Raw genomic sequence first — 27,150 nt, forward strand, 5'->3', positions numbered from 1 at the left:
CTTAGGTGCACTTCCCGTCAAATCAGGTACCATAGGGGAGCAGGACATTCATTTGTACTATGTGGATCTTCAAAAATATTCTATAATGAGTCCTTACTCTATATTACATGCACACACACAAATATATTTTTTCTGGAGACTAATATATGTTTTGTTCACTACACTTTTTTGCAGATGTTGCACCTTAGCATCTTTCATAATTATTTTCCAGCATCAGGTTTCCAATAATCTGAAACTTAAGACGCCAATGAGTCAGATGTTGCAAAGACAACGCAGCTTCCAGTGTCCTTAAATGAACCTTCGAGCACAATAAAAGGCAGCATCGTGCAAGAAGATCCTGCAGCTTTTTGTGTAGCAGACGCCGTGAGAGCCGCTCTCCCCATCCCAGCAGGAGACACTCAACAGAATCCACATGCTTGAGGTTCTCATGTGTGATGGGTCTAACGATCGTCAGTCCCATGATGTGCTCATTAGAAAGAAGTCCTAAGAACTAAGTGTGTAATGAAGAGCTTCTAAAATTATATAAAAATGAATCTGCAACATGCTTAAAAGATGCTTCCTAATTACCATGTTTCTATGCATATCTGCTCATTATATAGTTCTACAATGGAAAACCAGAATTAACCCTGTAGTGATGAGTAGGCTATAATATATTATTTTAATTATTCATTTATGGCAAAGAAGAATTTAAAGGGAATCTGCACCCCCCAAACTATTTATATGCACATGAAATTCTCTCAAACACAAGTCCAGCAATACCTTTACATGGCCAGTTCATTCGTTACTGAGAAATCAGTGCTTGAATTAATATGGAAATGAGGCTGAAGATTTGAAGTCTCCATCACTCCTGCTCTATTCCCCGCCAAGTGTCACCTCCTCATGCTTGACTGACCGCTCCTTTTGCCTTAAGTCACACAGCATTGAGACTAATCAGTCAAGCTGGAGGAGGCGGTGATGGGCAGAAACAGAGCTGGAGTGACAGAGGCTTCAGATCTACCATAGCTCTTCAGCCTCATTTGTATATCAATACAAGCTTTGATTCCTCATTAATGGAGAAACAGATGGCCATGTAAAACTATTGCTGGACTTAACTTGAAAAAACTAAATGAGCATATAAATAGTTTGGGATAGTGAAATCTTGCTCACAGATTCCCTTTAATTGTTGTGTATTGTCGCTCATTGACATAAATGTGAAATATGCAATCGTACAATGTAAAAAAAGCATACATTCCTTCTAAAGTAAAGTACTGGATTTGCAGAATTTGTGAGCTAATAGGAGTAACATCAACTAACAATCAGGCAAAATAAAATTCCTGTTCAGGTTTATATGCTCAAATCAGGACCAGTATCGAATCTGTATGTACTCAATGCTTCTACCATGGTAAAAAGGTCGTTTTACCAGGCAGCCAGGAGCATCACTATCCAGGGAAAACCAGTGCTGAACTGTGCACTGTGCCCCTTCATTTACAATAATGATGACGGTTCAAGAAGTCAGACCCCACTGATCATTAAATGAAGCCAGGTCCTAGCGACTCTAAATTAATTCAAGTATTTAGTGAATCCATGATTCCCCTGGATATATGAATATTTAGACCATTATTCAATTACATAGACACCTACAAAACACATGAATGTCGTCAAACAAGAGTTAGTAACTAGTGTTAATGAAGAATGTATTTTCTTTTTACAGTCGTGGCCAAAAGTTTTGGGACTGACACAAATTTGGATTTTCATAAAGCTTGCTGCTTCAGTGTTTTAAAACTTTTAGTCAGATGTTTCTATGGTCACTGAAGTACAATTATCAGCATTTCAGAAGTTTTCATATTTTTATTGGCAAGTACATCAAGTTTATTCAAAGACTCAATATTTACAGTGCTGACCCTTATTTTTCAAGACACTTGCAATTCTCCCAGGCATTCTGGATATCAGCTTCTGAGCCGAATCATGACTGATGGTAATCCGTTGTTGGCTAATCAGTGCTTGGATTTTATCACAATTTGTGCAGATTTTTTTGTTTTGCTCACATATTTTGGGATTGAGTTCTAGGGAGTTTCCTGGCCAAAAAGTCAATGTTTTGTAAGTTGACCAATCCACTTCATTATCATTTTTGCCTTGTGACAAGGAGCTCCATAAAGCTGGAAAAACATTGCTTATCACATTATTGCTCCTAGATGGTTGGGAGAATTCCTCTTGGAGGATGTTGAGATCCCATTCTTTATTCATGGCAGTGTTCTTTTGCAAAACTGTAAGCAAAACCACTGCCTTGGATGAAAAGCAACCCACATATGAATGGTTTTCAGGATGCTTTGTTGTTGGCATGACACAGAACTCATGATAGCACTCACCTTTTCTTCTCCAGACAATCATTCTTCCTGACGTTCTAAACAGTCGGAAACAGGCTTCATCAGAGAAAATACCTGTAGCCCAATCCTCTGCAGTCCAAACACCATACTTCTATGTAGAATGTCAGTCTGTCCTTGATGTTTTTCTTAGAGAAAAGTAGCTTCTTTACTGCTTTTCTTGACACCAGGCCAGCCTTCACCTGACTGTGCATGCAGATGCAATTATACCTTCCTGCTGCCATTCCTGAGCAAGCTCTGAACATTGGTGTTGAGCTAATCCCATAGCTGAATACTCTATGAGATGGTCCTGGCACTTGCTGGAGTTTCTTGGGTGCCTTGAAGCCTTTAATCTCTCTTTCAAGTTCTTAAAAATTCCATAAATGGTTGGCTTAAAGGCAAAGTTACGAGCAGCAATGTCCATGCCTATAAAGCCCTTTTGATGCAGCATTTTGATGCCGCAATGATGATGCATGCGTTTCCTGATGCAATGAAGATGCATGCAATAGCCATAGTCAACAGAAGAGGACAATGATTTCAAACATCAGCCCCTTTTAAAAGCAATCAGCATGACAAAGTTCTATCAGCTGCCTTGTCCTCGTTAAGTCATTCATCCTTGGCTAACGAGGAGACCATTGAAAGGATGTCAGCAGGTTGTTTTGTGGCAGGGCTGAATTTCAGTAGACATGGGATTTTTGTGATTAAGTTCATTTTCATGGCAAAAAACTAGCAACTTTTTGCTGTTCAATCTACGTAGAGTTAATTCAAACTGCTACTATAAAAACTGAAGCAGCAACCTTTGCGAAAACCAAAATGTGTGTCAGTCTTGAACTTTTGTCCACACTATGTGTACCCACATACGCACAACTCAAATACACAGAGAAAGACTGATATTCTGGTTATTTGTTCAGACATTCACTGTACACAAACTTAACCGCTACTTACCCTATTCTCATCATATATAATTTGGACCAGGCTACGGTGCTTTGATTCAGTAGGAGGTGGCGAGAGGGGTCTCTCGGGCTCTAATGGTTTAGCGGCTTCTTCTTCTAACTGTTGCTGAGAAAGATAAGAAGTCGTAGAAATGTCATTACCACTTTCAGAAAGGTCACAGAATGACAAAACAATAAAAATGTAAATTGGCAGAGGTGGCAACGACTAGTTATCCGCTTTAGGCTGTGTTCACACTCCCATCAAAGGATCAGTTTTCAGTTTAAATTTTGTCACATTTCACTGAAAAAAAAACTTTCAGTGCTTTTCTACACATCGAAATTATGGAAACAGAAGCTGAGAAACTGCACTGTAATTTAATTGGGTCCATCAGACGCCATTGCTATAAAATGGAGCAGTGGACAGAGCCTTATTTTATCATCTATTTATGTGATCTGTAGCGGAATCCATGGCATAAATCTGAGCCTAACGTTAAGGCGAGTTCACTCACTGCTTTTATTTATTTTTTTTTGCAACATTTTTTTCCCGCATGAAAAACAAGGAAAAAAAGCGCATCATGTGAATGAGAGTTTAGAAAAATCATTTTTTTTTGCTACTGTAAAACACTGCGTTTTCTCTGCACAAAACAAAAACGGAATAAACAAAAACTGCGGCACAAAAATGGCTGTTTGAGCATATCCTACAGAAAGATTAGTCTCATTCAATGTCTAATCTCTGTGTCACTACCAGTAAAGATTTGTGGATGAAATCGGCTTAAATAAGTGATCACTTATAAAAGTGGAAAATCTGTGACCATGTGAAAGGCATTGAAAATTTTCAATTGCTAATGTTTTGTGGGCACTTTTAATATGCATTTCAGTGTGGAATACATCCAAAATCCATGTGAAAAAAATCCAAAATATGTGGATATGTTATAAATGCGAACGCTCAGTGATAATAAGTACCGGGGAGAAAAGTATGAAACGACTAAAATATTCACGTTCCTTTGCAGTACTTGGTGCCCATGCGTAGCAGAAACATGATCAGTTTGGGCAGGACCGATAGCCTTACTCCACAGGCAGACTCCTCGCTGTTCCTTAAATCCCCGGGCTCCTGGACTGACATACACTTTGGATTGATATTTCCAGTACCGGTTAATTTCACATAAAAAGACAATGGGCTCATGGAAATAAAGTGCTGTGAATATGAATTGTCATGCATCATTTACCACAAAGAATTCCATATACAGTATACCATTATGGTAAAATCTGATTTTAAGCCGTTTTATTTTGGTCATATCCTTTGTGGCATTTTTAAAAACAGAAGAATGAAGGGAAGGTAAAGCAACAAGTAGCTGTTGTATCTCCCAACCATAGTTAGACATTTCTGCAGATATTGAAAAGTGGAGGATCATTTGGCTAATAATAAAAGGGAATCCAGCTCTGCCTTCACTCTGTTATGAAGCTGCCAAATCTCAGGAAAACGAGCCCATTCTATAACTGGCTTTCCATACAAAGACTGTGTTCTTCTGAAGGGAGATCTGTTTCTGATTCAGATCTCGGCCTGTTCCACTAGATGCTGGATGACTGTCAAAGCAGAACTAGTTTTCAGAGAACTTCTGAAATAGCACACCCATTTTCTCAGGAAATGTGTACTTTTAATTGTTGCTCTGACTAGCTGCCTGGAGGGACATCTGAGGAATTCCTTCATACAGGTTCACCTTTGAACACCATTTTATAGCTGACATACAGTAACATCCTACAAACAGTAAAAGATGTAAAAATTAACAAATACCTAGATTTCCTTAGTCTGTACGTTTACAGCAGATAATTCTCTGCATTCCAGTTTTCAGGCTCCAAAGGCTCTCCAAATATTCACAATAAAAAAATCATTTCTTCCTAAGAGCCATTTTTAAAGACCCACCAAAGCAGAGCCAATACCTTTCCAGCCCTGAAGGCCGGCGTGCCACCAACTAATCACCAGTACTTTGGAGTCATGGAACGAGTTAAAGCGTGCCTCTGGTTAGGAGGTTGGATTAATGATGACCAAATACGTCAACAATGACAGATTCGGTCGATACGTTAATATGTATAGGGGCAGAACTGATGGTCGGGGCAGATGTGGATCGGCTCTGTCAGTTTTTGGACTGGCAATCGCACTCTTCTAGAGATAAGTCGCTGGCCAAAGTGTCAGCAATTAGCTCTCCCATAGAAAACAGACATGCTCGGCCAAACGAGCGCTCCTGTGTATGGGATAGTTGGACGAGATGGCTGACGGCTGAAGCATCGTTTGGCCTATAGCCATCTAATGTGTATGAGGGCCTTTAGTTGGAGAGAAGCCAGTAGGACAGTCAGTGGGGAGCACATTAAGTTGTCAATGATCCGTTGCACATATCCTTAAAGGACTCTTCCACTTATGCAGCTAATCACTGTTCCTGTGAAGTTAAAAGGGAACCTGTCAGCAGGACTGTGCACAGTAACCTACAGAGTGTCAGGTTGGCGCATTTATACTGAGTAAAATGATACCTATGATGATGAAATCTGTCTTGTGGTTGTTCTTTAATCTTTATTTTCAGTTTTGTGTTAATGATATGCTCGTGTCCTAAGGCGGGGTTGGGGTATGTGGTGCTCTGATTAAGTATTGATACTGAAGACTTCTCACAGGTCACTGACCTGCCCACTAGTCTGCATAATAAATATCTGTATAGGCTTTAAAAGAAGAAAAAAAAAAAAAAACTGCTGCAAGCAGGTGCCAGCCATGGCACCTGCTCTGCAGCAAAATCGCATGTTTTGTGTGCCAATAATACTATTTTTGAGGTTATTCAGCGAGAGGAAAAAAATATTTGAAAATGGTGCGAAGTAGCTGCTATCTGTGTTGCAGCGGAGATCTAATAGATGCTACTGCACATCCGCCGGTGGCGCCATCTTCCTGGAGAAGAAGAAAAAAAATCCTCCTCCAAGATGGCACCCCCGGCGCATGCGCAGTAGCAGCTCAGAGAGATAGAAGATTTTCAATTTTTTTTTTTTTCCCCCCCTCTAGCTCAGTGTTCCCCAACTCCGGCCCTCAAGAGCCACCAACAAGCCATGCTTTCAGGATTTCCTTAGTATTGCCCAGGTGATGATTGCATCACCTGCGCAGACAGGAATGCCATCTCCTGTGAAATACTAAGGAAATTCTGAAAACATGACCTGTTGATGGCTCTGGAGGACGGGAGATGGGGAACACTGCGTTGAATAACCTGAAAAAAAAGTATTATTGGCACACAAAACATGCGATTTTGCTGCAGAGCAGGTGCCACGGCTGGCATCTACCTGCAGAAGCGTGTTTTTTTTTTTTGTTTCTTTTGTAGACCAACAAAAATTTTGTCCACGACTGCCAGGAAAATTGTTCAGGATGCAAAGAAAAACCCACAAATAACATCAGCTGAAATACTGGACTCTCTGAAAACTAGCAGTGTAGCTGTTTAAAGATGCCCAATAAGGAGGCACTCGAAGAAAAATGGGCTGCATAGTCGAGTCGCCAGGAGAAAGCCATTACTGCGCAAATGTCACAAAGTATCTCGCATACAATATACAAAACAGCACAGAGACAAGCCTCAAAACTTCTGGAACAAGGTAATTTGGAGTGATGAGACCAAAATTAAACTTTTTGGCAACAACCATAAACATTACATTTGGAGAGAGGTCAACAAGGCCTATGATGAAGGTAACATCATTCCTACTGTAAAGCATGGAGGTAGATCGCTGTTGTTTTGGGGATGTGTGAGCTACAAAGGCACAGGAAACTTGGTCGAAGTTGACGGAAAGATGAATGCAGTACGTTATCAGCAAATACTGGAGGCAAATTTGCAATCATCAGTTCAGAAGCTGTGCATGGGACGTACTTGGACGTTCCAACATGACAACGATCCAAAACACAAGGCCAAGTCGACCTGTTATTGGCCACAGTAGAAAAAAAATGAAGGTTTTGGAGTGGCCATCTGTCTCCTGACCCATTAAGCCACACTGGGGAGATCTCAAGAGCACAGTTCATGCTAGACAGCCCAGGAATTTACAGGAACTGGACACTTTTTGCCAAGCAGAGTGGGCAGCTTTACCATCTGAGAAAATAAAGAATCTAATCCACAACTAGCACAAAAGACTTAAAGTTTTCATTGATGTTAGAGGGGGGGCAATACAACGTATTAAGAAATGGGGTATGTGAATTTTTGATCAGGGTCATTTGGATGTTTTGGGTTGTCGTTATGATTTAAAAAGAGAAAACACAGTAGTTTGACAATAAATGGCATCACCCAACCAATAACCATGAGTGGAGAAAAAGTTTTGGTGTTATGATTCATATTCTCTGAAAAAAGGCCAAGAAAGCCAAAATTCTGCCGGGGTATGTAAAAGTGTGAATGTGTGTGTGTATATATATATATATATATACACACACACACACACATATATATATATCTCTACCATATAATTGTCTAATTCTGTCTGTCTGTAATGGAAATCCTGCCTTGCTGATTAGTCGCAGCAGTTAGGCCGAGACCAATCAGCGACAGTTGCTTAGTCGTCGCGGCAACACGGCTGCATTGCTTATTGTACAGGCACTTTACAGCCGTTAAAGGCATCACTGCTGCGTCGCTCATTACACAGGCACAGTCCTGTACATATTCTGGACTACAATACATTAGGTAACAGCAGAAAAGTGACTGCAGCTCTGGGTGTAACTGGAGTACAATACATTTGGTAAGATTTGAACAGTGACTGCATCTCTGGCTGTAACAGGAGTATAATACATGAGGCAAGAGCAGAACGGTGACTGCAACTCTGGGTGTAACTGGAGTACAATACATTAGATAACAGTAGAACAGTGACAGCAGCTCTGGATGTAACTGGAGTACAATACATTAGGTAATAATAATAATAATCTTTATTTTTATATAGCGCTAACATATTCCGCAGCGCTTTACAGTTTGCACACATTATCATCACTGTCCCCGATGGGGCTCACAATCTAAATTCCCTATTAGTATGTCTTTGCAATGTAGGAGAAAACCGGAGTACCCGGAGGAAACCCAGGCAAACACGGGGAGAACACACAAACTCCTTGCAGATGTTGTCCTTGGTGGGATTCGAATCCAGGACGGTGGCTAACCACTGAGCCACCGTGCTGCAGAACAGTGACTGCAGCTCTGGGTCTAACAGGAGTACATTAGGTAAGAGGAGAACAGTGACTGCAGCTCTGGGTGTAACTTGAGTACAATACATTTGGTAAGATCTGAACAGTGACTGCAGCTCTGGCTGTAACAGGAGTATAATACATTAGGTAAAAGCAGAACAGTGACTGCAGCTCTGGGTGTAACTGGAGTACAATACATTAGATAACAGCAGAATAGTGACAGCAGCTCTGGGTGTAACTGGAGTACAGTACACTAAGTAACAGCAGAACAGTGACTGCAGATCTGGGTGTAACTGGATTACACTACATTAGGTAACAGCAGAACAGTGACTGCAGCTCTGGATGTAACAGGAGGATATTAGGTAAGAGCAGAACAGTGACTGCAGCTCTAGGTGTAACTTGCATACAATACATTAGGTAAGAGCAGAACAGTGCAGCTCTGGGTGTAACTTGCATACAATACATTAGGTAACAGCAGAACAGTGACAGCAGCTCCGGGTGTAACATGAGTATAATACACTAGATGGTAGCCCGATTCTATCACATCGAGTAGTTTAGAGTCTCTGTTAAAATAAAAAATAGTTATATACTCACCTTTCGACGGCCCCGGACTCTGTCCCGCCTCTCACCACGCTCCCGGCATCTTTCGGTCCCAGTAATGATTAGCGAGAAGGGCCGGAGATTATGTCACTCTTGCGAGAGCGCGACGTCTTCAGCGGTGTTTCGCACAAAGCATTACTGGGACTGGAAGATGCCGGGAGCGTGGTGAGAGGAGGGACAGAGTCCGGGGGCCGTCGGAAGGTGAGTATATAACTATTTTTTATTTTAACAGAGACTATATATATATATATACACATACATACAAACACACACACATACATACAGACACGTATGAATCCAGTAGAAGACAAAAGGACCGCACTCAACAGGCTGGTGAGGAAATGTTGCTATTTTATTGGCACATGCGATACATGTTGGCCGGGGGGAGTGATAGCAGGAGTGAAAATGGAGCTGACAACAGCCGTTTCGCGCTGTACCAGCGCTTCAACGGGTCATTTAGTGAAAGGATGTGACGGACTGAAAAAAGGTCACATCACGGCATTACTCCTCCTACCACAGCTGCCGCCAAATAGTGTGAGTACATACATTTAATTAAAAACACAAATATTGGTGTACATAAATATATGGGGAAGCACAAAAACACAAAAAAACAGAAATAATCCAAAGCAGAATAGGAAAATTATTGCAGTCATCAATCATGTTGACACAAATTTATTACACAGAATTAACTATTAGACATTAATGACAATTATGCGGACCACATCGGTCATGCCACCAATATCACCACTTGCAAATAATTAAGAGAAATAATTTCCCATACAACAGATATACCATTAGCACCTACTGTTAATGGTATAATTAGGCGGGGTACTTCTTTCCCTGTCATAATGGATTTATAATGTTCCCTAAAACGAATGTATAGGGGACATATAGTTTTGCCTATATAGTAGAATCGACATTCGTTCCATTGTATGAATTATTGCTCTGTATTCCGATAGAAGCGTTTTTGGATGGAGCGCAGTCTTCTTGTGATTTTTCAAGAAAACATGCGTTTTCTGCAGTTTGGAATCTACTTTTAAAAGAAACATAGTTTTTATAAACCAGTAGGTGCTAATGATATATATGGTGGCTAAATAAATATACACACACATATATACAGTGTGGGCTATTTATATGGATACACCTAAATAAAATGGGAATGCTTGTGATATCAGCTTCCTGTTTGTGGCAAATTAGTATATGGGAGGGGGGAAACTTTTCAAGATGGCTGGTGACCATGGTGGCCATATTGAAGTCGGCCATTTTGGATCCAACTTTATGTTTTCCAATGGGAAGAGGGTCATGTGACACATCAAACAGATTGGGAACTTCACAAGAAAAACAATGGTGTGCTTGGTTTTAACATAACTTTATTCTTTCATGAGTTATTTACAAGTTTATGACCACTAATAAAATGTGTACAAAGTGCTGCCCATTGTGTTGGATTGTCAATGCAACCCTCTTCTCCCACTCTTGACACACTGATAGCAACACTGCAGAAGAAATGCTAGCACAGGCTTCCATTTAAGATTTTCAGCCATTCTTGAGATATTTATGTTTTAATGATTGTTGCCTAAGAGACAGGCTACCACTGCTACCAAGCATAAGTGGCCCAACGTTAGGAGTATTTACAAGTTCTTTTCTATTAAGATTGTAAGCACTGCCCAGAAGATGGCCAGAGGGCTCTGTAAACTCATAATCCTAGCCAGCTTCTGTAGTGCTTAAAACTTAACTGCAGTAGCGGTTAGTCTCCTAACTAACTAGCGGTATATAACTTTTAATATCTCAAGAACAACTGAAAATTTCAATAAACAGTAAATTGCAAAAGTGTTTGTTTTACAATCCCTATCCAAGAGAACCCATAGGTGAAAACAGGAATAATTCCTAAAGGGTTTACATAAAGTGATAAAGTTGTGAATAAACAATACATGGTGACAAACCTGTTTCTTCTTTAGCTTGGAGATCTGCTGTTCTACCATGGTGATCTCACGGTCCACCCTGTCCATGTTCTGTATCAGCTCCTCCTTGGAAAGCCTTGTAGGCAGCAGATCCAGTTCTCCATCAACATGAGGACTGGAGGGGGACACAGGCTCTAGCTTTCCAGTTAAGCAGCGGTCCTGAAGATAGTAAAAAAAAACAACTTTAGTAAGTACATGGCAACTAAAGCAAATTCTAAGTAATAGGAATAAAATGAATATAAAGCAAAGTTACTTTTTTTAATACAGTAAATGACTAATTAAAAGTGGATTTCCTATCAAAGAAAAAGTAATGATATAACAATTTCTGATCAGTGGTGGTGGAAAAAGGCACAGCATTTCATAAAAGTAAGCAATACATAATTGGTGATGAAATTAATTACCGTACATACAAAACATGAAAGATAGGGAAAATATGGTATTCCTTTAGCATGTACTCTGCAGCCGGCTGTGCTCTCCCCAGCTATTGTGTATTGAGTTGCACAGTACCCCCGGCCACTGCCTGATGATATTGTGGTAGTTATGCTCATGCCCTGAACAGTCAGTCAGTTGATACAGGTATTCATCCCTCCGCACCCACTACATACAGCTCTGGCAAAAATTAAGAGACCACTTCTAAATGTTCAGTTTGTCTGATTTTTCGCTTTCTAGGTATATTTTTGAGTAAAATGTAAATTGTTTTTTTAGTCTACAAACTTCTGACAAGATGTCTCCGAATTTCCAAGCAATAAATTTTGTATTTTTATTTTGACAAAGAAAAATGTTCAAAATAAAAAAAAAAAAAAAAGTGCTTTCAGACCTCGAATAATGCAAAGAAAACAAGTTCATAATCATTTAGAAACAATACTAATGTTTTAACTCAGGAAGAGTTCAGAAATCAATATTTTGTGGAATAACCATATTTTTAATCACAGCTTTCCTGCATCTTGGCATGCTTTCCACCAGTCTTTCACACTGCTTCTGGCCCAAAAATGTAAGCAGTTCTTCTTTGCTTGATGGCTTGTGACTATCCATCATCCTCTTGATTACATTCCAGAGGTTTTCAATGGGGTTCAGATCTGGAGATTGGGCTGGCCATGACAGGGTTTTGTTGTGGTTGTCTCTTACTTTTTGCCAGAGCTGTATACAACAGCTGGGAACACACATTCAGCCGAAAAGGCAAAACCCCACTGCAGAGGACAACACACTGTCAGCACCACGCTCATCGGCTGTAGGAGCCCTGTGCCTAGTCTTCTGCCATCACACACAACAAGCAGAAAAGAGATGCCCTCTATTCCATGAAATGTGAACGGAATAGGGAAAACATGCAAAAATTACAAATTTTTTTCCAAAAGGTTATGCCATAGTTTCCCACTTTGGATCTCTTTCTAGACAAGATTAGCCTACTAAAAGTAATTTCAATGAGAGAGAATAAAATAAAGGCATGTATAATTACAGCTGATAGATCACTTAATATACTACCTACATTTTGGTAATGAACCACCTAAATTTAGTTAATATATCACCCATATCTGCTTTTATTAGCAGATAAAAAAAACATATTTTACCCTATTTTGTAGGCAGGCTTTGTAATCTGTGCAGAGGTCATTGCGCAGGGAGGATAAGGTGTGAGATCAAACCATCACCTCTTGTCAAAGGAGGATCCTGTGTTATTTGGCCCAAGCTTTAAAAATACAGATAGATACACATTGGAGCAAAATAATCTACACCAGCCAAATGAATAAAAATGTTCCCAGTAGGGGCCCATATGCAGCGGAAGACTATACTTTAAACTATGATGAATGAGTAAAATGTAACACTGACTGATCGATTTTGCCAACCAAATGACGCACTGTCATTACAGGTTCTGAGAAAACAACTTGAATTTTTTCCACAAACAAATTATTGCTCCCTGAAAGATTTTTTTTTATATTTTATAAGACATGGAAAAAAAGGTACCATAAATTACTATAACACTTTTGCTCCGGTCCGAGTGCCGGCGGCAGTGGAAGGTATTGATGCGCGAGTTTCTCGCATTGCATTCGCAAGTGTGACCCCGGCTGTTAAAATCTGATCTGGCACTTAAAGGGTAGAGTTTTTAGATTTGTCTCCTTTCCACATGAAGCTTTTAAACTGCATCCCATGTGAGAACACAAACCACTATGGCAAGAGGCCAATGTATAGCACTCAACCACCCTCTATCCTTCCAATGAAACTCAACTCTTGGCCCGTAGTGACCAGCTTACCCCCTCCTCCAGTATTTGTTCCTGCACACCAGCTGCACAATCACAATGGTACTGGTGTGGCTGTGCCCACCAGCAAGACCATGACATCATGAGGTTCAGCCTGCCAAGCTACATCACAGCAGACAGAAAACGAGAAGCAGTAGTACTATAGTGATTAACCTCTTCTGAGCTCTCAACAGCAGTGCCATTATAATCATTGCATGCCTTACCAGGCTACACGAAGATTGATTACAATATGCAAGAAAGCTTAAACATGTGTTCAGATTACACTGCCAAATCACCCGATTGAGACAAGCCTCTACTAAGCAATTTTCCTGCAAGAGAATATAAGGCCAGCTCATTGCCACAGGAGGATTATCCTATAAAGAGGAGATCGCTGGCCACAAAGAGTTACTTTGCCTTATTAACCTGTAGCTAGCGGCTGTGAGGACAAGCACATTTTGGCGGAATGTAATAATGATGTTTGTTTGGGCCCTGGCAGATTAGTCAATGCGTATCAGTAATTACTCTTCCCAAACATTCATATTCAGAACTGCGAACTGCACGGTCCTCTTATTACTGTCAACAGATTACACATCCGGTAAAACGCGGGGCGCACCTGCAAGTTCCCAAGAGAGTCTTTACCGGGCATCCCTCCAGATTTCTAAAATATGGAGAACTGAAAGTTAAAATATCCACTCTGCCCAACACAGAAATCACATCAGCTGGCACCTCCAGCAACTTCCTGGATCTCCAGCTCTATTGGAAACGTTTGGAAATTACCTGCATTTTAATGTAGTTTATTGTATTCTTAACACATTACTATACTGTGTGCTAATATGTCTTCCTGCCTACAGCTCTTCATGGACATAAATATAAGTTGCTATGTTAACTGCCTTTTGAAAATGGATCTTTCATCAAATTTTTCATGTTGAGATGCACACACACACAAAAAAGTTCAAGTAGGCATTACCAGAGAGATTTCACTGGGGAAGGAAGAATATGCCCCCCTCAATAGCACTGTCCAAAACTGCTCTCCTCACACAGTACAGTGACATGTGTCAATCTGTGCCTGGCAAGCTCATCCAAGGCCTTGGTCAGTTCTTCTTTTACTAAGGCCTCCTCTATTGTGTGATGATAGATGGATGGATGGATGGATGGATGGATGGATGGATGGATGGATGGATGGATGGATGGATGGATGGATGGATGGATAGATAGATAGATAGAGATAGATGAAAAACCCAATGAAATTACTCAGGAAAATGCTTACAGGTGTTGTCCCACGCATAAAGTACATTTTAATTAATAGATTTTGTTTATTTATTTTACTCATTAATCCCACAGCGCTTTACAAACATTATTGGCACCGTCCGTATGTCTTTGGAATGAGGGAGGAAACCCACGCAAACACGGGGAGAACATACAAACTCCTTGCAGATGTTGTCCTTGGTTGGATTTGAACCCAGGACCCCAGCGCTGCAAGGCTGCAGTGCTAACCACTGAGCCACCAAGTATCTTGAGATAATAAGTTCCACAATTGGATCAGTTGAAAAAATGTTCCTGTGCTGAAATAATCTTATAAATGTGCCCCTGCTATTTACTGCCTTATTTGCGGTATGCGTCCATGCAAGCAAAAAAAAAACCTCATGAAATAGGCCTGGACAGAAATGATGGTACCCTTAACTTAATATTTTGTTGCACAACCTTTTGAAGCAATCACTGCAAACAAACGATTCCTGTAACTGTCAATGAGACTTCTGCACCTCTCGACAGGTATTTTGGCCCACTCCTCAAGAGCAAACTGCTCCAGTTGTCTCATGTTTAAAGGTTGCCTTTTCCAGATGAAATGTTTCAACTCTTTCCAAAGATGCTCAATAGGATTTAGGTCAGGGCTCATAGAAGGCCACTTCAGAATAGTCCAATGTTTTCCTCTTAGCCATTCTTGGGTGTTTTTAGCTGTGTCATTACCTTGTTGAAAGACCCATGACCTGTGACTGACACCAAGCTTTCTGACACTGGGCAGTACATTTCTCTCTAGAATCCCTTGATAGTCTTGAGAGTTAATTGTACCCTGCAGAGATTCTAGACACCCTGTGCCAGATGCAGCAAACAACCCCAGAACATAACAGAGCCTCCTCCATGTTTCACAGTTGGGACAGTGTTCTTTTCTTGATATGCTTCATTTTTCCATCTGTGAACATAGAGCTGATGTGCCTTGCCAAAGAGTTCCATTTTTGTCTCATCTGTCCATTCTCCCAGAAGCTTTGTGACCATCATGTAGTTTGGCAAATTCCAGTCTGGCTTTTAATGATTTTTTTGTCCAAAATTATGTCCTCCTTTGTCGTCTCCCATGAAGTCCACTTTGGCTCATACAAAGACGGATTGTGTGATCTGACACTGATGTTCCTTGAGCTTGAAGTCCACCTTTAGGCTATGTACCCATGAATGCAGAAAATTCCTGACAGAAAACCGGACTCCTTCCCAAAAAACGCGCTTGTTTTCCACGCGTTTTTTGCGCAACTTTTTATGCGTTTTTTCCGGAGCGTCCCCAGAGTCATAGAAAATAGTTAGAAATGCGGAATCCACAAAATTAATGAGCGTGCTGCTTTTTTTTCCGCGATGCGTTTTTTTCGCGGGAAAAAAAACGCATCAATAAGCACAAAAAGTGCAAAATTCATAAAATGAATAGGATGCTTCTTGTAAGTGTTTTTTGCCGGTAAAAATGCTTAAAAAACGCGAAAAAAAAATGCTTACGTGTGCACACACCCTTAATCTGTTTAAAAGTTTTTCTGGGCTCTTTTGTTACCATTCGTATTATCTGTCTCTTTGATTTGTCATCAATTTTCCTCCTGCGGCCACATCCAGAGAGGTTGGCTACAGTCCCATGGAGCTTAAATTTCTGAATAATATGTGCAACTGTAGTCACAGGAACATCACGCTGCTTAGAGATGGTCTTATAACTTTTACCTTTAACATGTTTGTCTATAATTTTCTATCTAATCTCCTGAGACAACTCTTTCCTTCACTTCCTCTGGTCCATGTTGAGTGTGATACACACTATGTCACCAAACAGCACAGTGAGTATCTGTAGCCCTCTATACAGGCCCACTCACTGATTCCAAGATTGTAGACACCTGCGATGCTAATTAGTGGACACACCTTGATTTAACATGTCCCTTTTGTCACAATATTTCCAGGGGTACCATCATTTCTGTCCAGGCCTATTTCAGGAGTTTTTTTTTTTTTTTTTTAATTCTGTGGAACCATGGTTGAAAAGCAATGTCTGACTTTCATTTGTTCATTTTCATAAATGTGTTATTACTTTTGTCAGATTCAAGTTATTTCTGTCACCATTGTGGGTTTTTCTGTCACTAAACGCGGGGTACCAACAATTTTGACCATGTGTGTAAGAGATTATACAGATGACATATTAGGGGCTCACATCAGCTGCTTTCTGAGATAAATTTCCTTGTCCTTTTTGTTACAGGAGCAAGTGTTTCTGCCGTGTCTACAGCCCTCTCAGCTCATCATAAATTAAGTAAGTGAGGTAGGATCTCCAGCTGGTTATTGAGAGCTTACATCTCTGACTTGATTTATGATGAGCTCAAAGGGCTACAGACACAGCAGAAACACTTGCTCCTGTGATAAAACAAACAGTGAAATGTGTTCCCTAAGAAAGCAGAAACTTCTGTCCCCTGTTGTGTTGTCTGTATGCTCTCATCATAATTGACTTGTGCCGCCCCCCCCCTTGGCTAGGAACTGTGCTATGTGCTGACCATAAGCTGGAGCAGCTCTGCATGGTCAGAGAGCAAATAAGATAACACGTAGCAGGGGTAAATTAAGAAAATTATTTCAGCACAGGAGCACTTTTTTCTTATTATTATTTCACGTTCTATTAGTTAAAATGTACTTTGCTCGTGAGACAACCACTTTAAGTTATTATTGCCTAAATTACCTAGCGTTTGGAGGCGCATGACCCATAGTGCTTTTGAAGCAGGAGATTATTGTGTTCACCTCCTTGCAGTGGAAAAGAAATTCCAGGCCTGCAAAGCCTCGGTCTACACTGTGTTTTTATCTTATTTGGTTGGTTACGTTTGTCGAGCCTACACCTATGCTGATAGATTTGTGATGCTTAATAAAAAGCTCTGCCTATAGAATAGAAATTAACAGGGAAGAAAATTACATAAACGTCATGTTTAGTTTTCCAATTTGTAAATTGCTGCACTGTGTGAATTGTGTTGCCCAAATGAAAACCTCTTTCTGCTAGATTGACGCAGCATCATGGACACTGTGCACATGTGAAATTTCAAAATAGAATCCTTTGATCCAACCAGGTTTTGTGTGATCTCCTGAAACTGCTTTTAACAAGCTCATCTTTCAAATCATGGCTGTGTTTGTAAGATATTAATGGTTGTGTACCTTCTATTTCTCTTAGATCTAAATATTGTTTAATAAGATACCCCTTTTTAAAGATAGAGTTGTGGATGTTGGCTTTCTGTAACCCATAGTAGGAATTGTACCCTTGTCAATATATACCGTACTTCCAAGTCTAAAAACGCCATGACGGCTTAGCGGAATTTAGAGATGAATCTCATTCACAGAATTGGTATTATGCCAATAAACCCCAAACTCATCACATTCAAGATTCGATCTCTACCATACAACAAAAACGCTTTCTACAAATGTGATGAACAGATCGTCATTGGTTAAGGCCCCGTCTCACTAAGCGATCTCGGTAGCGAGATCGCTGCTGAGTCACAACTTTTGTGACGTAACAGCGATCTCACCAGCGAGATCGCTGTGTGTGACAGCGATCAGCGAGCGGCCCCCCTGCCGGTATCGCTGATAGCTGGAAGAAACCTCTGGACATTTCTTTGGTCGCTGGTCTCCCGTTGGCCAGCACACATCACTGCGTGTGACAGGCGGGAGACCAGCGATCAGGTGTAAAAAATAATAAAAAAAATAAAAAATATAGTTATTCTCACCTTCCGACGTCGCGTTCAGCCATCCTGCCTCTCTCCACGCTCCGGTCCCAGTGATCCTTTGCACGAATGACCGCGAGATGTCACGGTCTCGAGGGATAACAAAGTCTCGCGGTCATTCGTGCAAAGGATCACTGGGACCGGAGCGTGGAGAGAGGCAGGATGACTGAACGCGACGTCGGAAGGTGAGAAGAACTATATTTTTTTATTTTGATTCTATTTTTTACAGCGATGCCGGGCGCTCGGCATCACTGTGCTGATCGCTGGTGAAGCTGTCTGTGTGACAGCTCACCAGCGATCACATAGCGACTTACTAGCGATCCTGACACCTTGATATCGGTGTCGGGATCGCTGGTAAGACGCTTAGTGTGACGGGGCCTTTAAAGTTACAAAAAAGGGTAAGCTGCAGTCAAGACAAAAAACGAACCTGCGCCCCAATTGCAGTATCGGCTTTAAGGGAACATCATCTATTCTTCAATTGAAATGTAATGTGAGTGAGGATGAAAGACCATGTCTCACGTACAAATTCTATATATTCAGGCCTCTTTTACATGTTTTCTAGAATCTGTCGCACTGCCTCGGTGCCATCATGATGCATCACAAATCGTCTGTCACCTGGGAAGCGGTGCGCTCTCTCTCCCCACTTACAATATACACAAAGTAATAAATGATTTATAATAAAGTTATTCCATGATGAGTGACACTTGTTTCTCCTATTTAGAGTTTCATATGAATTGGGAAAAGTTACAATAGACTGTTGCTGCACTCTGAAAATTAAAAATAACGATAGTCCAATTCATTTTCATCATGCCCAATCCTTTTGTTCTTAAAGCTTAACTGTCAGAATGACGCAAACCCCCAAACTGTTCCGATCGTCATGTTGCTCTCTGATAAAGTCATCCACACCTTTACTCATGCAATCTGTTGCTCCCTGACTTTATAAATCGCTGTTTTAATTGCTATGCAAAGTAGATTTAAGTACTTCCCAAGCCTGTGCCTCAGATTCTATTACCAGCCCATCACCATCTTTCTCGACTTGACTGACAGCTCAGGCTACTTTCACACTTGCGTTTTTTTGCTGCGCGTTTTTTGCGCAAACGCATGAAAAAAACGCATCATGCGTTTGAGTGCGTTTTTTGCGGGTTTTGGTGCATTTTTTTTTTAAAAAAACGCATGCGTTTTTTGCGCATACGTGAGCATTACAATGCGCACGTATGCGCACTCAGACTTTAATGGGTGTTTTGCTGTAAAAAAACGCATTGCGTGCGAATGCGGTTTTTTGGGGCAAGTCGGATGCACAAAAAATGCAACAGGATGCATTTTGTGCGCCTGAGCGCACACTGCAAAAAAACGCATGCGCATACAAACGCGTACGTACGCATAAGTATGCGCACCCATGTTAAAGTATAGGGGAAAAAAAACATGCTTTTTTTGCGCTAAAAAGCAGCGCAAAAAAACGCAAGTGTGAAACCAGCCTCATCGATTGTGAAGTCAAGCAGAGGAAGGTGGGTTTCAGAGAACTATAGAGCCCGTGGGAAGTGCTCTGAACATGCCCAGAGCACCTAAGCCTCAACTGCGTATCAACTGAAACAGCTATTTCATAGTCAGGGAGAAACAGACTGAAAAAGTAAAAAGGTATGGACGATGTTATTCTTCAGAATGCAACATGAAAATATAAACAATTTTTTGATGGGACGAGATTGCTCGGATAGATTTTGTTTAAGGGAGAAAAAAAAATTTCAGAGGTGTCTGGCAGCAGCTTACATTCTTCTCCATGTTGAAAACATATATAACAATGGATGATTGTGCATTTGTATGGGTCACAATAAGCAATAGCTGTAGGACAGCCATTGAAGGTGTGTGGCCATATTTACAGAATATTTTAAAGAAAATCAGAGAACAAAAAATGCCAGGGAATGTCCGCTCTGAAGTGTACAGAAATGTCATTCCAAAGTTACTTCTCATCTACATTTATTCTATATGTAACTGTAAAATGGCACCAAATGCTAATGTACATCATATAGTCATCCACTTATCTTGTTGAGTATTAAATATATAAAAGAGTATTCAGATGGGCTGATCTCGGTCCGTCTTCAAGCATTGATCCAATACATGTAAGTGCGCTCATTTACTGGCCTGTTTACACGGGCTGACGACTACTGATGCGAACAGAAAACATTAGTATGGTCATTGGGGCCTCATACTGCATCAAGTTATCGACGGCATGTCCCCTGTGTACATGGCTAGATGCGCTGCTGAGAGCGAGCGGTCTTGGATAAGGTGTTACCTGAGCATGCTCGTGTGCCGAGTGTCTTCGTCGTGCTAGAAAAATATGTTCGAGTCCGCGCGGCTGTATGTCTCGTGGCTGCAAATTTGAAGGGATTGCGTAACAAACAGTCAATCCCTGCCTGTGTTCCGGCTGTCGAGCACCGGCGAGGCATGCAGCTGCGGGGACGACGTATACACTGTTAGCACAAGAGCATGCTCAGATAACACCTCATCTGAGACCGTTCCCTCAACACTAGTAGTAACTAATCAGGACCGGGTGCCTTCTCTCCTAGGTCTCTATAGCTGCCGGATTGCCACGATGGTACGTGTGGCTTTTCTGGTAAAGGCTGCCATTGTTCTGCCCATTGGTGCTGCTACTCAGCTTTCCAAGCCTTTTATTAATTTGCAATGGTGTAAAGAGAACATTTCTCATCTCCCCGCTCCATGAACATGTTTCGGTGAAGTTATGGCATTCCGTCAATTATGTGAACCGATAGATCCCGCTCACATAAAAAAGTGGAACATGGGATTATGGGAGGATTCATCATCGCTAATCAACGTTGAATCTGTAACTGCAATCCATGGGACCAATATATAAGTGAATACCTGAAGAATCCATTTGTGGTGGTAAAGATAGAACGTGCATATCTTTTCTCATAAAGTCATCTTTTACAATGCTTTTTATTTGACGAATGTTATTGGTACTATTAAACGCCACATTTTTCTGCAGCATCGCACTCTAATTATGTTCATTTTTGCCCAATCTCCATGTGTAGCGCAGAATGGAATAATTACAGCACACAACGAGGCTCAGTTATACAGCCTCCATATGGGACAGCGGTTAGATTTGGATGGAAAATGCAATTATCCCTTGGAGAAGATAGGCCGCTGAGCAGTATGTTATAATCTGGAAACACCATTAGCAGAATTTCTTTTTTTTACTGTTACACTTACCCATAGATAGCTTAACTACTGCACTTATATTCCCATTAAGCTAACCGGTGGTGAAGACCTGTGAAAAGTCTCAAGAATTCTCTTGGAGGCAAAGATCTGCGCAGGATTCATAACAGACTAAATTACTCAAGCCACGAGAGACGGAAGGATGTATTATCTTCATTATGGCTCGCAATGAGTTTAGAAATAATGTACAGTCTAAACACGGGAATACAACCTCGATTTTCAGGCAATTTTAAGAATGTTATAAATCTCTAATAAACAAAAAAAAATACTCTGGAAATCATTTACGGGAAAAGGAACGTACAGCAAAAGGCAAAAATGGAAACCTCATCCTCATGTACAGTTGTGGCCAAAAGTATTGACACCCCTGTAATTCTGTCAGATAATACTCAGTTTCTTCCTGAAAATGATTGCAAACACAAGTTCTTTGGTATTATTATCTTCATTTAAAAAGAATTGTCCTAAAACCAAACTGGATATAATTCCACACCAAACATAAAAAAGAGGGTGGACAAAAGTATTGGCACTGTTCGAAAAATCATGTGATGCTTCTCTAATTTGTGTAATTAACAGCACCTGTAACTTACCTGTGGCACCTAACAGGTGTTGGCAATAACTAAATCACACTTGCAGCCAGTTGACATGGATTAAAGTTGACTCAACCTCTGTCCTGTGTCCTTGTGTGTACCACATTGAGCATGGAGAAAAGAAAGAAGACCAAGAACTTCCTGAGGACTTGAGAAACCAAATTGTGAGGAAGCATGAGGAATCTCAAGGCTACAAGTCCATCTCCAAAGACCTGAATGTTCCTGTGTCTACCGTGCGCAGTGTCATCAAGAAGTTTAACGCTCATGGCACTGTGGCTAACCTCCCTAGGTGTGGACGGAAAAGAAAAATTGACAAGAGATTTCAACGCAAGATTGTGCGGATGTTGAATAAAGAACCTCGACTAACATCCAAACAAGTTCAAGCTGCCCTGCAGTCCGAGGGTACAACAGTGTCAACCCGTACTATCCGTCGGCGTCTGAATGAAAAGGGACTGTATGGTAGGAGACCCAGGAAGACCCCACTTCTTAAACCGATACATAAAAAAGCCAGGCTGGAGTTTGCCAAAACTTACCTGAAAAAGCCTAAAACGTTTTGGAAGAATGTTCTCTGGTCAGATGAGACAAAAGTAGAGCTTTTTGGGCAAAGGCATCAACATAGAGTTTACAGGAGAAAAAAAAGAGGCATTCAAAGAAAAGAACACGGTCCCTACAGTCAAACATGGCGGAGGTTCCCTGATGTTTTGGGGTTGCTTTGCTGCCTCTGGCACTGGACTGCTTGACCGTGTGCATGGCATTATGAAGTCTGAAGACTACCAACAAATTTTGCAGCATAATGTAGGGCCCAGTGTGAGAAAGCTGGGTCTCCCTCAGAGGTCATGGGTCTTCCAGCAGGACAATGACCCAAAACACACTTCAAAAAGCACTAGAAAATGGTTTGAGAGAAAGCACTGGAGACTTCTAAGGTGGCCAGCAATGAGTCCAGACCTGAATCCCATAGAACACCTGTGGAGAGATCTAAAAATGGCAGTTTGGAGAAGGCACCCTTCAAATATCAGGGACCTGGAGCAATTTGCCAAAGAAGAATGGTCTAAAATTCCAGCAGAGCATTGTAAGAAACTCATTGATGGTTACCGGAAGCGGTTGGTCGCAGTTATTTTGGCTAAAGGTTGTGCAACCAAGTATTAGGCTGAGGGTGTCAATACTTTTGTCTGGCCCATTTTTGGAGTTTTGTGTGAAATGATCAATGTTTTGCTTTTTGCTTCATTCTCTTTTGTGTTTTTTCATTTATGACAAATTAAATGAAGATAATAATACCAAAGAATTTGTGTTTGCAATCATTTTCAGGAAGAAGCTGAATTCTGACAGAATTGCAGGGGTGTCAATACTTTTGGCCACAACAGTATAGCCCAAAAAAGATTTTGGCTTACAAAAAAAAACAAAACAAAAAAAAAACCACAACACTGAAAGCTGCAGTGTGTGAACAGGTCTAAATTGAAAGGATTCTCCTTTTTAAGTGTATAGAAGCTGCAACGTTTGGGAGCAGCCACTAAACAGTGATACAGCGGTGGAATTCCGCTCCCGTCCAGCTGCAACCAAAATTGATAACAGTTGATCAGCTATTAGATTTTGATGATGTATCCTAAGTGAGCTGTCATATAGACAGCCCCTCCAGCGATCAGGACCAGCGAGCAAGCCTGTTTCCAATGTAAACAGCTGGTATCTGAGAGCCGCATGGCTCTTGGATACCCGCTGTTTACCCTAGATACCAGCGTCATCCAGTGGGAGACCAATGATCAAAAAATGGCCCAGGACGATCCTGCACGATCAGCGATACCCAGCAGGGGGGCCGGTCGCTGATCCCAGTCACACACAGCGATATCGCTGGAGAGATCGCTGATGCGTCACAAAATCAGCGACCTCGATAGCGATCTCGCTGTGTGTGAAGGGGCCCTAAGGCTAGGTGCAGATGGCCGTATATGTTCTCATCTGAGAGAATCTGGTCAATTATGCAAATCACAAACTGATCAGAGTGTGATCCGATTCTCTCGGAGGAGGAAAAAAAAAATGGAGAAAAAAAAAAAAAGTTCCTCACCTTCTGTATAAGTCATCCGAATGCAGTCCAATGTTTTTCATGGACTCATTGACTTGCACAGCCAAGTGCAATCCAAATAATGGACCAAACTCCGGCATGATGCGATTTTTTTTCCCCAGAATGGCTGTACCAGCGGGAAAAAAAAAAAAATCGGACAGGTGCATCACCCCATAATATAACAAGTAGACGAGTGCTATCTGTCAAAACGTCTGATTATAGCGGTAGTCTGCATGAGCCCTAAACCTGATAAGAAACATGTGGAATCAAAATTCAGCATCCACAGAAAAAAGCTCTCACAGCACGATAAAAAAAAGTTGATGCATAAAAAAAAACAGAAGCGGATATTTAAATTGAATCGATAAAGAAGAGGGGTGGCCCATCTCGTCAAACTAACAATAAATCTTTCAGAAATTAGAACAATTGAATACAAATGTGTGTTATATAGACCAATAACAGATATTAATAATAATAAAAATAATAATAAATTAAATCAATTCCATATAGGGAATCGGTGCCAAGGCTATGTAATATGAGAGCAGCAGGATGTAGCTGCATTAGAATGTATTATGTGGTCACGAATGATATGACTGTATTTTTTCAACTCTGCTATTACACATTACAGTGGTAATGACAGGGAGGATTATTTTGAGATGGGGCCAATGTCCAATGTAAGTTTACATTTGGGGTTTTGACCGTTTTTATTTCTTTTACTCTGAAGTATGTAGCCAGTCTCACAATATATGACTGCAGAGGATGTGCACGGAGATAAATTTGGATTATGCATCCATTTTCGGACCCACATCATCCACGTTCAGTTTCGGGTCCTCAGGCACTGCTTTTTTTAGGCTGGCATTTATTTCTAGGAAAACCCATACATTTGCTTCTAATACAGTAGCGGGGCAGCTGGAGATCTGCAGGGAGGGGATTCAGCATTTGTTACTTGTTTAGCAATGAAATTGCTTCAGGCTGTTGAATCACTGGATAAATATGACCTAGATCCAGACAAGCTACAGGATTTTGATCTCATTCTTGTGCAAGCGCTCCACAAGGATTAATATTCTATTTCAGACCTGTAAAAATATGTGTTCAGCTGAACTGCCAGTACCTGAGAATGTAATGAACAATTCTTAATAAGCTGCAGATCCAATTCTGAAGTCAGGCTAAATTGGGAATATAGGGAACAGTTTCTACTTAAAATCCCATAAAGGGGCTGTCCAGTATAAAAAAAAAAATCATCACTTATCCTATAACACGCTGATCACTGGGACCCGCACCAATCGACAGAGCGAAACACTTTTACCCCTGTTAGAAGGGGGCAGCAGTGCGCATGCTCGACCGCTGCTGCAATCATTAGCTATGGGGCTGCCAAGCGCTGCAATCATTAGCTATGGGGCTGCCAAGCGCTGCAATCATTAGCTATGGGGCTGCGAAGAGCTGCAATCATTAGCTATGGGGCTGCCAAGAGCTGCAATCATTAGCTATGGGGCTGCCAAGCGCTGCAATCATTAGCTATGGGGCTGACAAGAGCTGCAATCATTAGCTATGGGGCTGCCAAGCGCTGCAATCATTAGCTGTGGGGCTGCCAAGAGCTGCAATCATTAGCTATGGGGCTGCCAAGAGCTGCAATCATTAGCTATGGGGCTGCCAAGCGCTGCAATCATTAGCTATGGGGCTGCCAAGAGCTGCAATCATTAGCTATGGGGCTGCCAAGCGCTGCAATCATTAGCTGTGGGGCTGCCAAGAGCTGCAATCATTAGCTATGGGGCTGCCAAGAGCTGCAATCATTAGCTATGGGGCTGCCAAGCGCTGCAATCATTAGCTATGGGGCTGCCAAGCGCTGCAATCATTAGCTATGGGGCTGCCAAGAGCTGCAATCATTAGCTATGGGGCTGCCAAGCGCTGCAATCATTAGCTATGGGGCTGCCAAGCGCAGCAATCATTAGCTATGGGGCTGCCAAGCTCTGAAATCATTAGCTATGGGGCTGCCAAGCGCTGCAGTCATTAGCTATGAGGCTGCCAAGCACTGCACTTGGCTTTTTTCCTCCAGCTCCATAGAGAATGAATGTAATGGCAGTCGGGCGTCTGACCTGCCGCTTCACTTTGTAACTGAAATTCTCATCAGTGATAAAAAATTTTTTTCCCCAATCAGCCAATTGGTGAATGTCCTTACCGATCAGATCAGCAAGTTATCACCTTTCTCGTGGACAGCTGATAACTTATTTTCTCTTCCCTTTAAAAGTTTTTTCTTTACTAAAATATTGCATTACTGGGAATGTGGCCATATGTGAACAGTACAGCACACATGTACCTAGTTACTATTTTTTTAAGTTAATTTCTAACTATTCATTTAAGATAATGGTTGTTCTATGCACAAATATATTCTTTCTCCTGCCTTCACCACACTTGGCTTTTCTGACATTAAGGATGTCTTGAGATAATTATGTAAAATGAAAAAAAATAAATAAAATTAAATGCCCTTGTGGGTACTTTACGCAAGCAAATGGCTAGAAGACACGTATACATCTGGTAGGAGCGAGCCCAATTCACAAACTGACACCCCTGATCGGCCCTCACGCTACATCTAGTGGCCTACTCTCCAGCCTCTACAAGGTATGGCGGCACGGATTGGCGACTGTCGGCTGTGGTGGAGCTGGATCTTCATTTTATCCTGAAGGGTGCCTCTTGCTACCGCATTGTCCCGATTTCTGTCTGCAACAGTATTTTAGCAGTGGCCTGCTATTTCATTCTTTGGTAATTTGAAAGAAAACATGGAACTTAAAAATCTTAGCTCGCAGTCACCCAGCTTTGAATGAAATTACTCTAACCCCATTCATGTGTCAATTTGTCACATTTGCAATCCATTTTTTTAACAAATACATACACCAACACTTTAGAGCCTCTGGCTGTTTTTAACAAAAAAAAAAGAAATGGAGACATGTCCATGTTTGTTACAATTTGTGGACCTAACTTACACATTTGAATGAATGGATCCATAATGTGAACAGTCTATCTACGCCATCCGTGCTGCATCCGGCTACGGTGGACACGTCATTTTGGCCACATGCAAAATTACACTAGTCAC

At 41.2% G+C, this 27,150-nt stretch overlaps 1 protein-coding gene across 15 annotated transcripts in view; it reads right to left on the minus strand.

Moving 5' to 3' along the window:
- NCOR2 (nuclear receptor corepressor 2) overlaps nucleotides 1-27,150 on the minus strand; it is a 545,344-nt gene that overhangs the window by 265,853 nt on the left and 252,341 nt on the right. For all 15 annotated transcript variants that reach the window (XM_073586135.1, XM_073586128.1, XM_073586134.1 and 12 more), the window contains exons 5-6: nucleotides 10,979-11,155; nucleotides 3,285-3,398 (exon numbers count right to left, since the gene is read on the minus strand). In XM_073586135.1, the coding sequence (XP_073442236.1) occupies nucleotides 3,285-3,398; nucleotides 10,979-11,155 (291 nt within the window). The remainder of the gene's footprint in view (nucleotides 1-3,284; nucleotides 3,399-10,978; nucleotides 11,156-27,150) is intronic.

This window comes from Dendrobates tinctorius, unplaced genomic scaffold (assembly GCF_039654945.1).
Source record: "Dendrobates tinctorius isolate UK_male_01 unplaced genomic scaffold, ASM3965494v1 ptg000090l, whole genome shotgun sequence".
Classification (NCBI taxonomy): domain Eukaryota; kingdom Metazoa; phylum Chordata; class Amphibia; order Anura; family Dendrobatidae; genus Dendrobates; species Dendrobates tinctorius.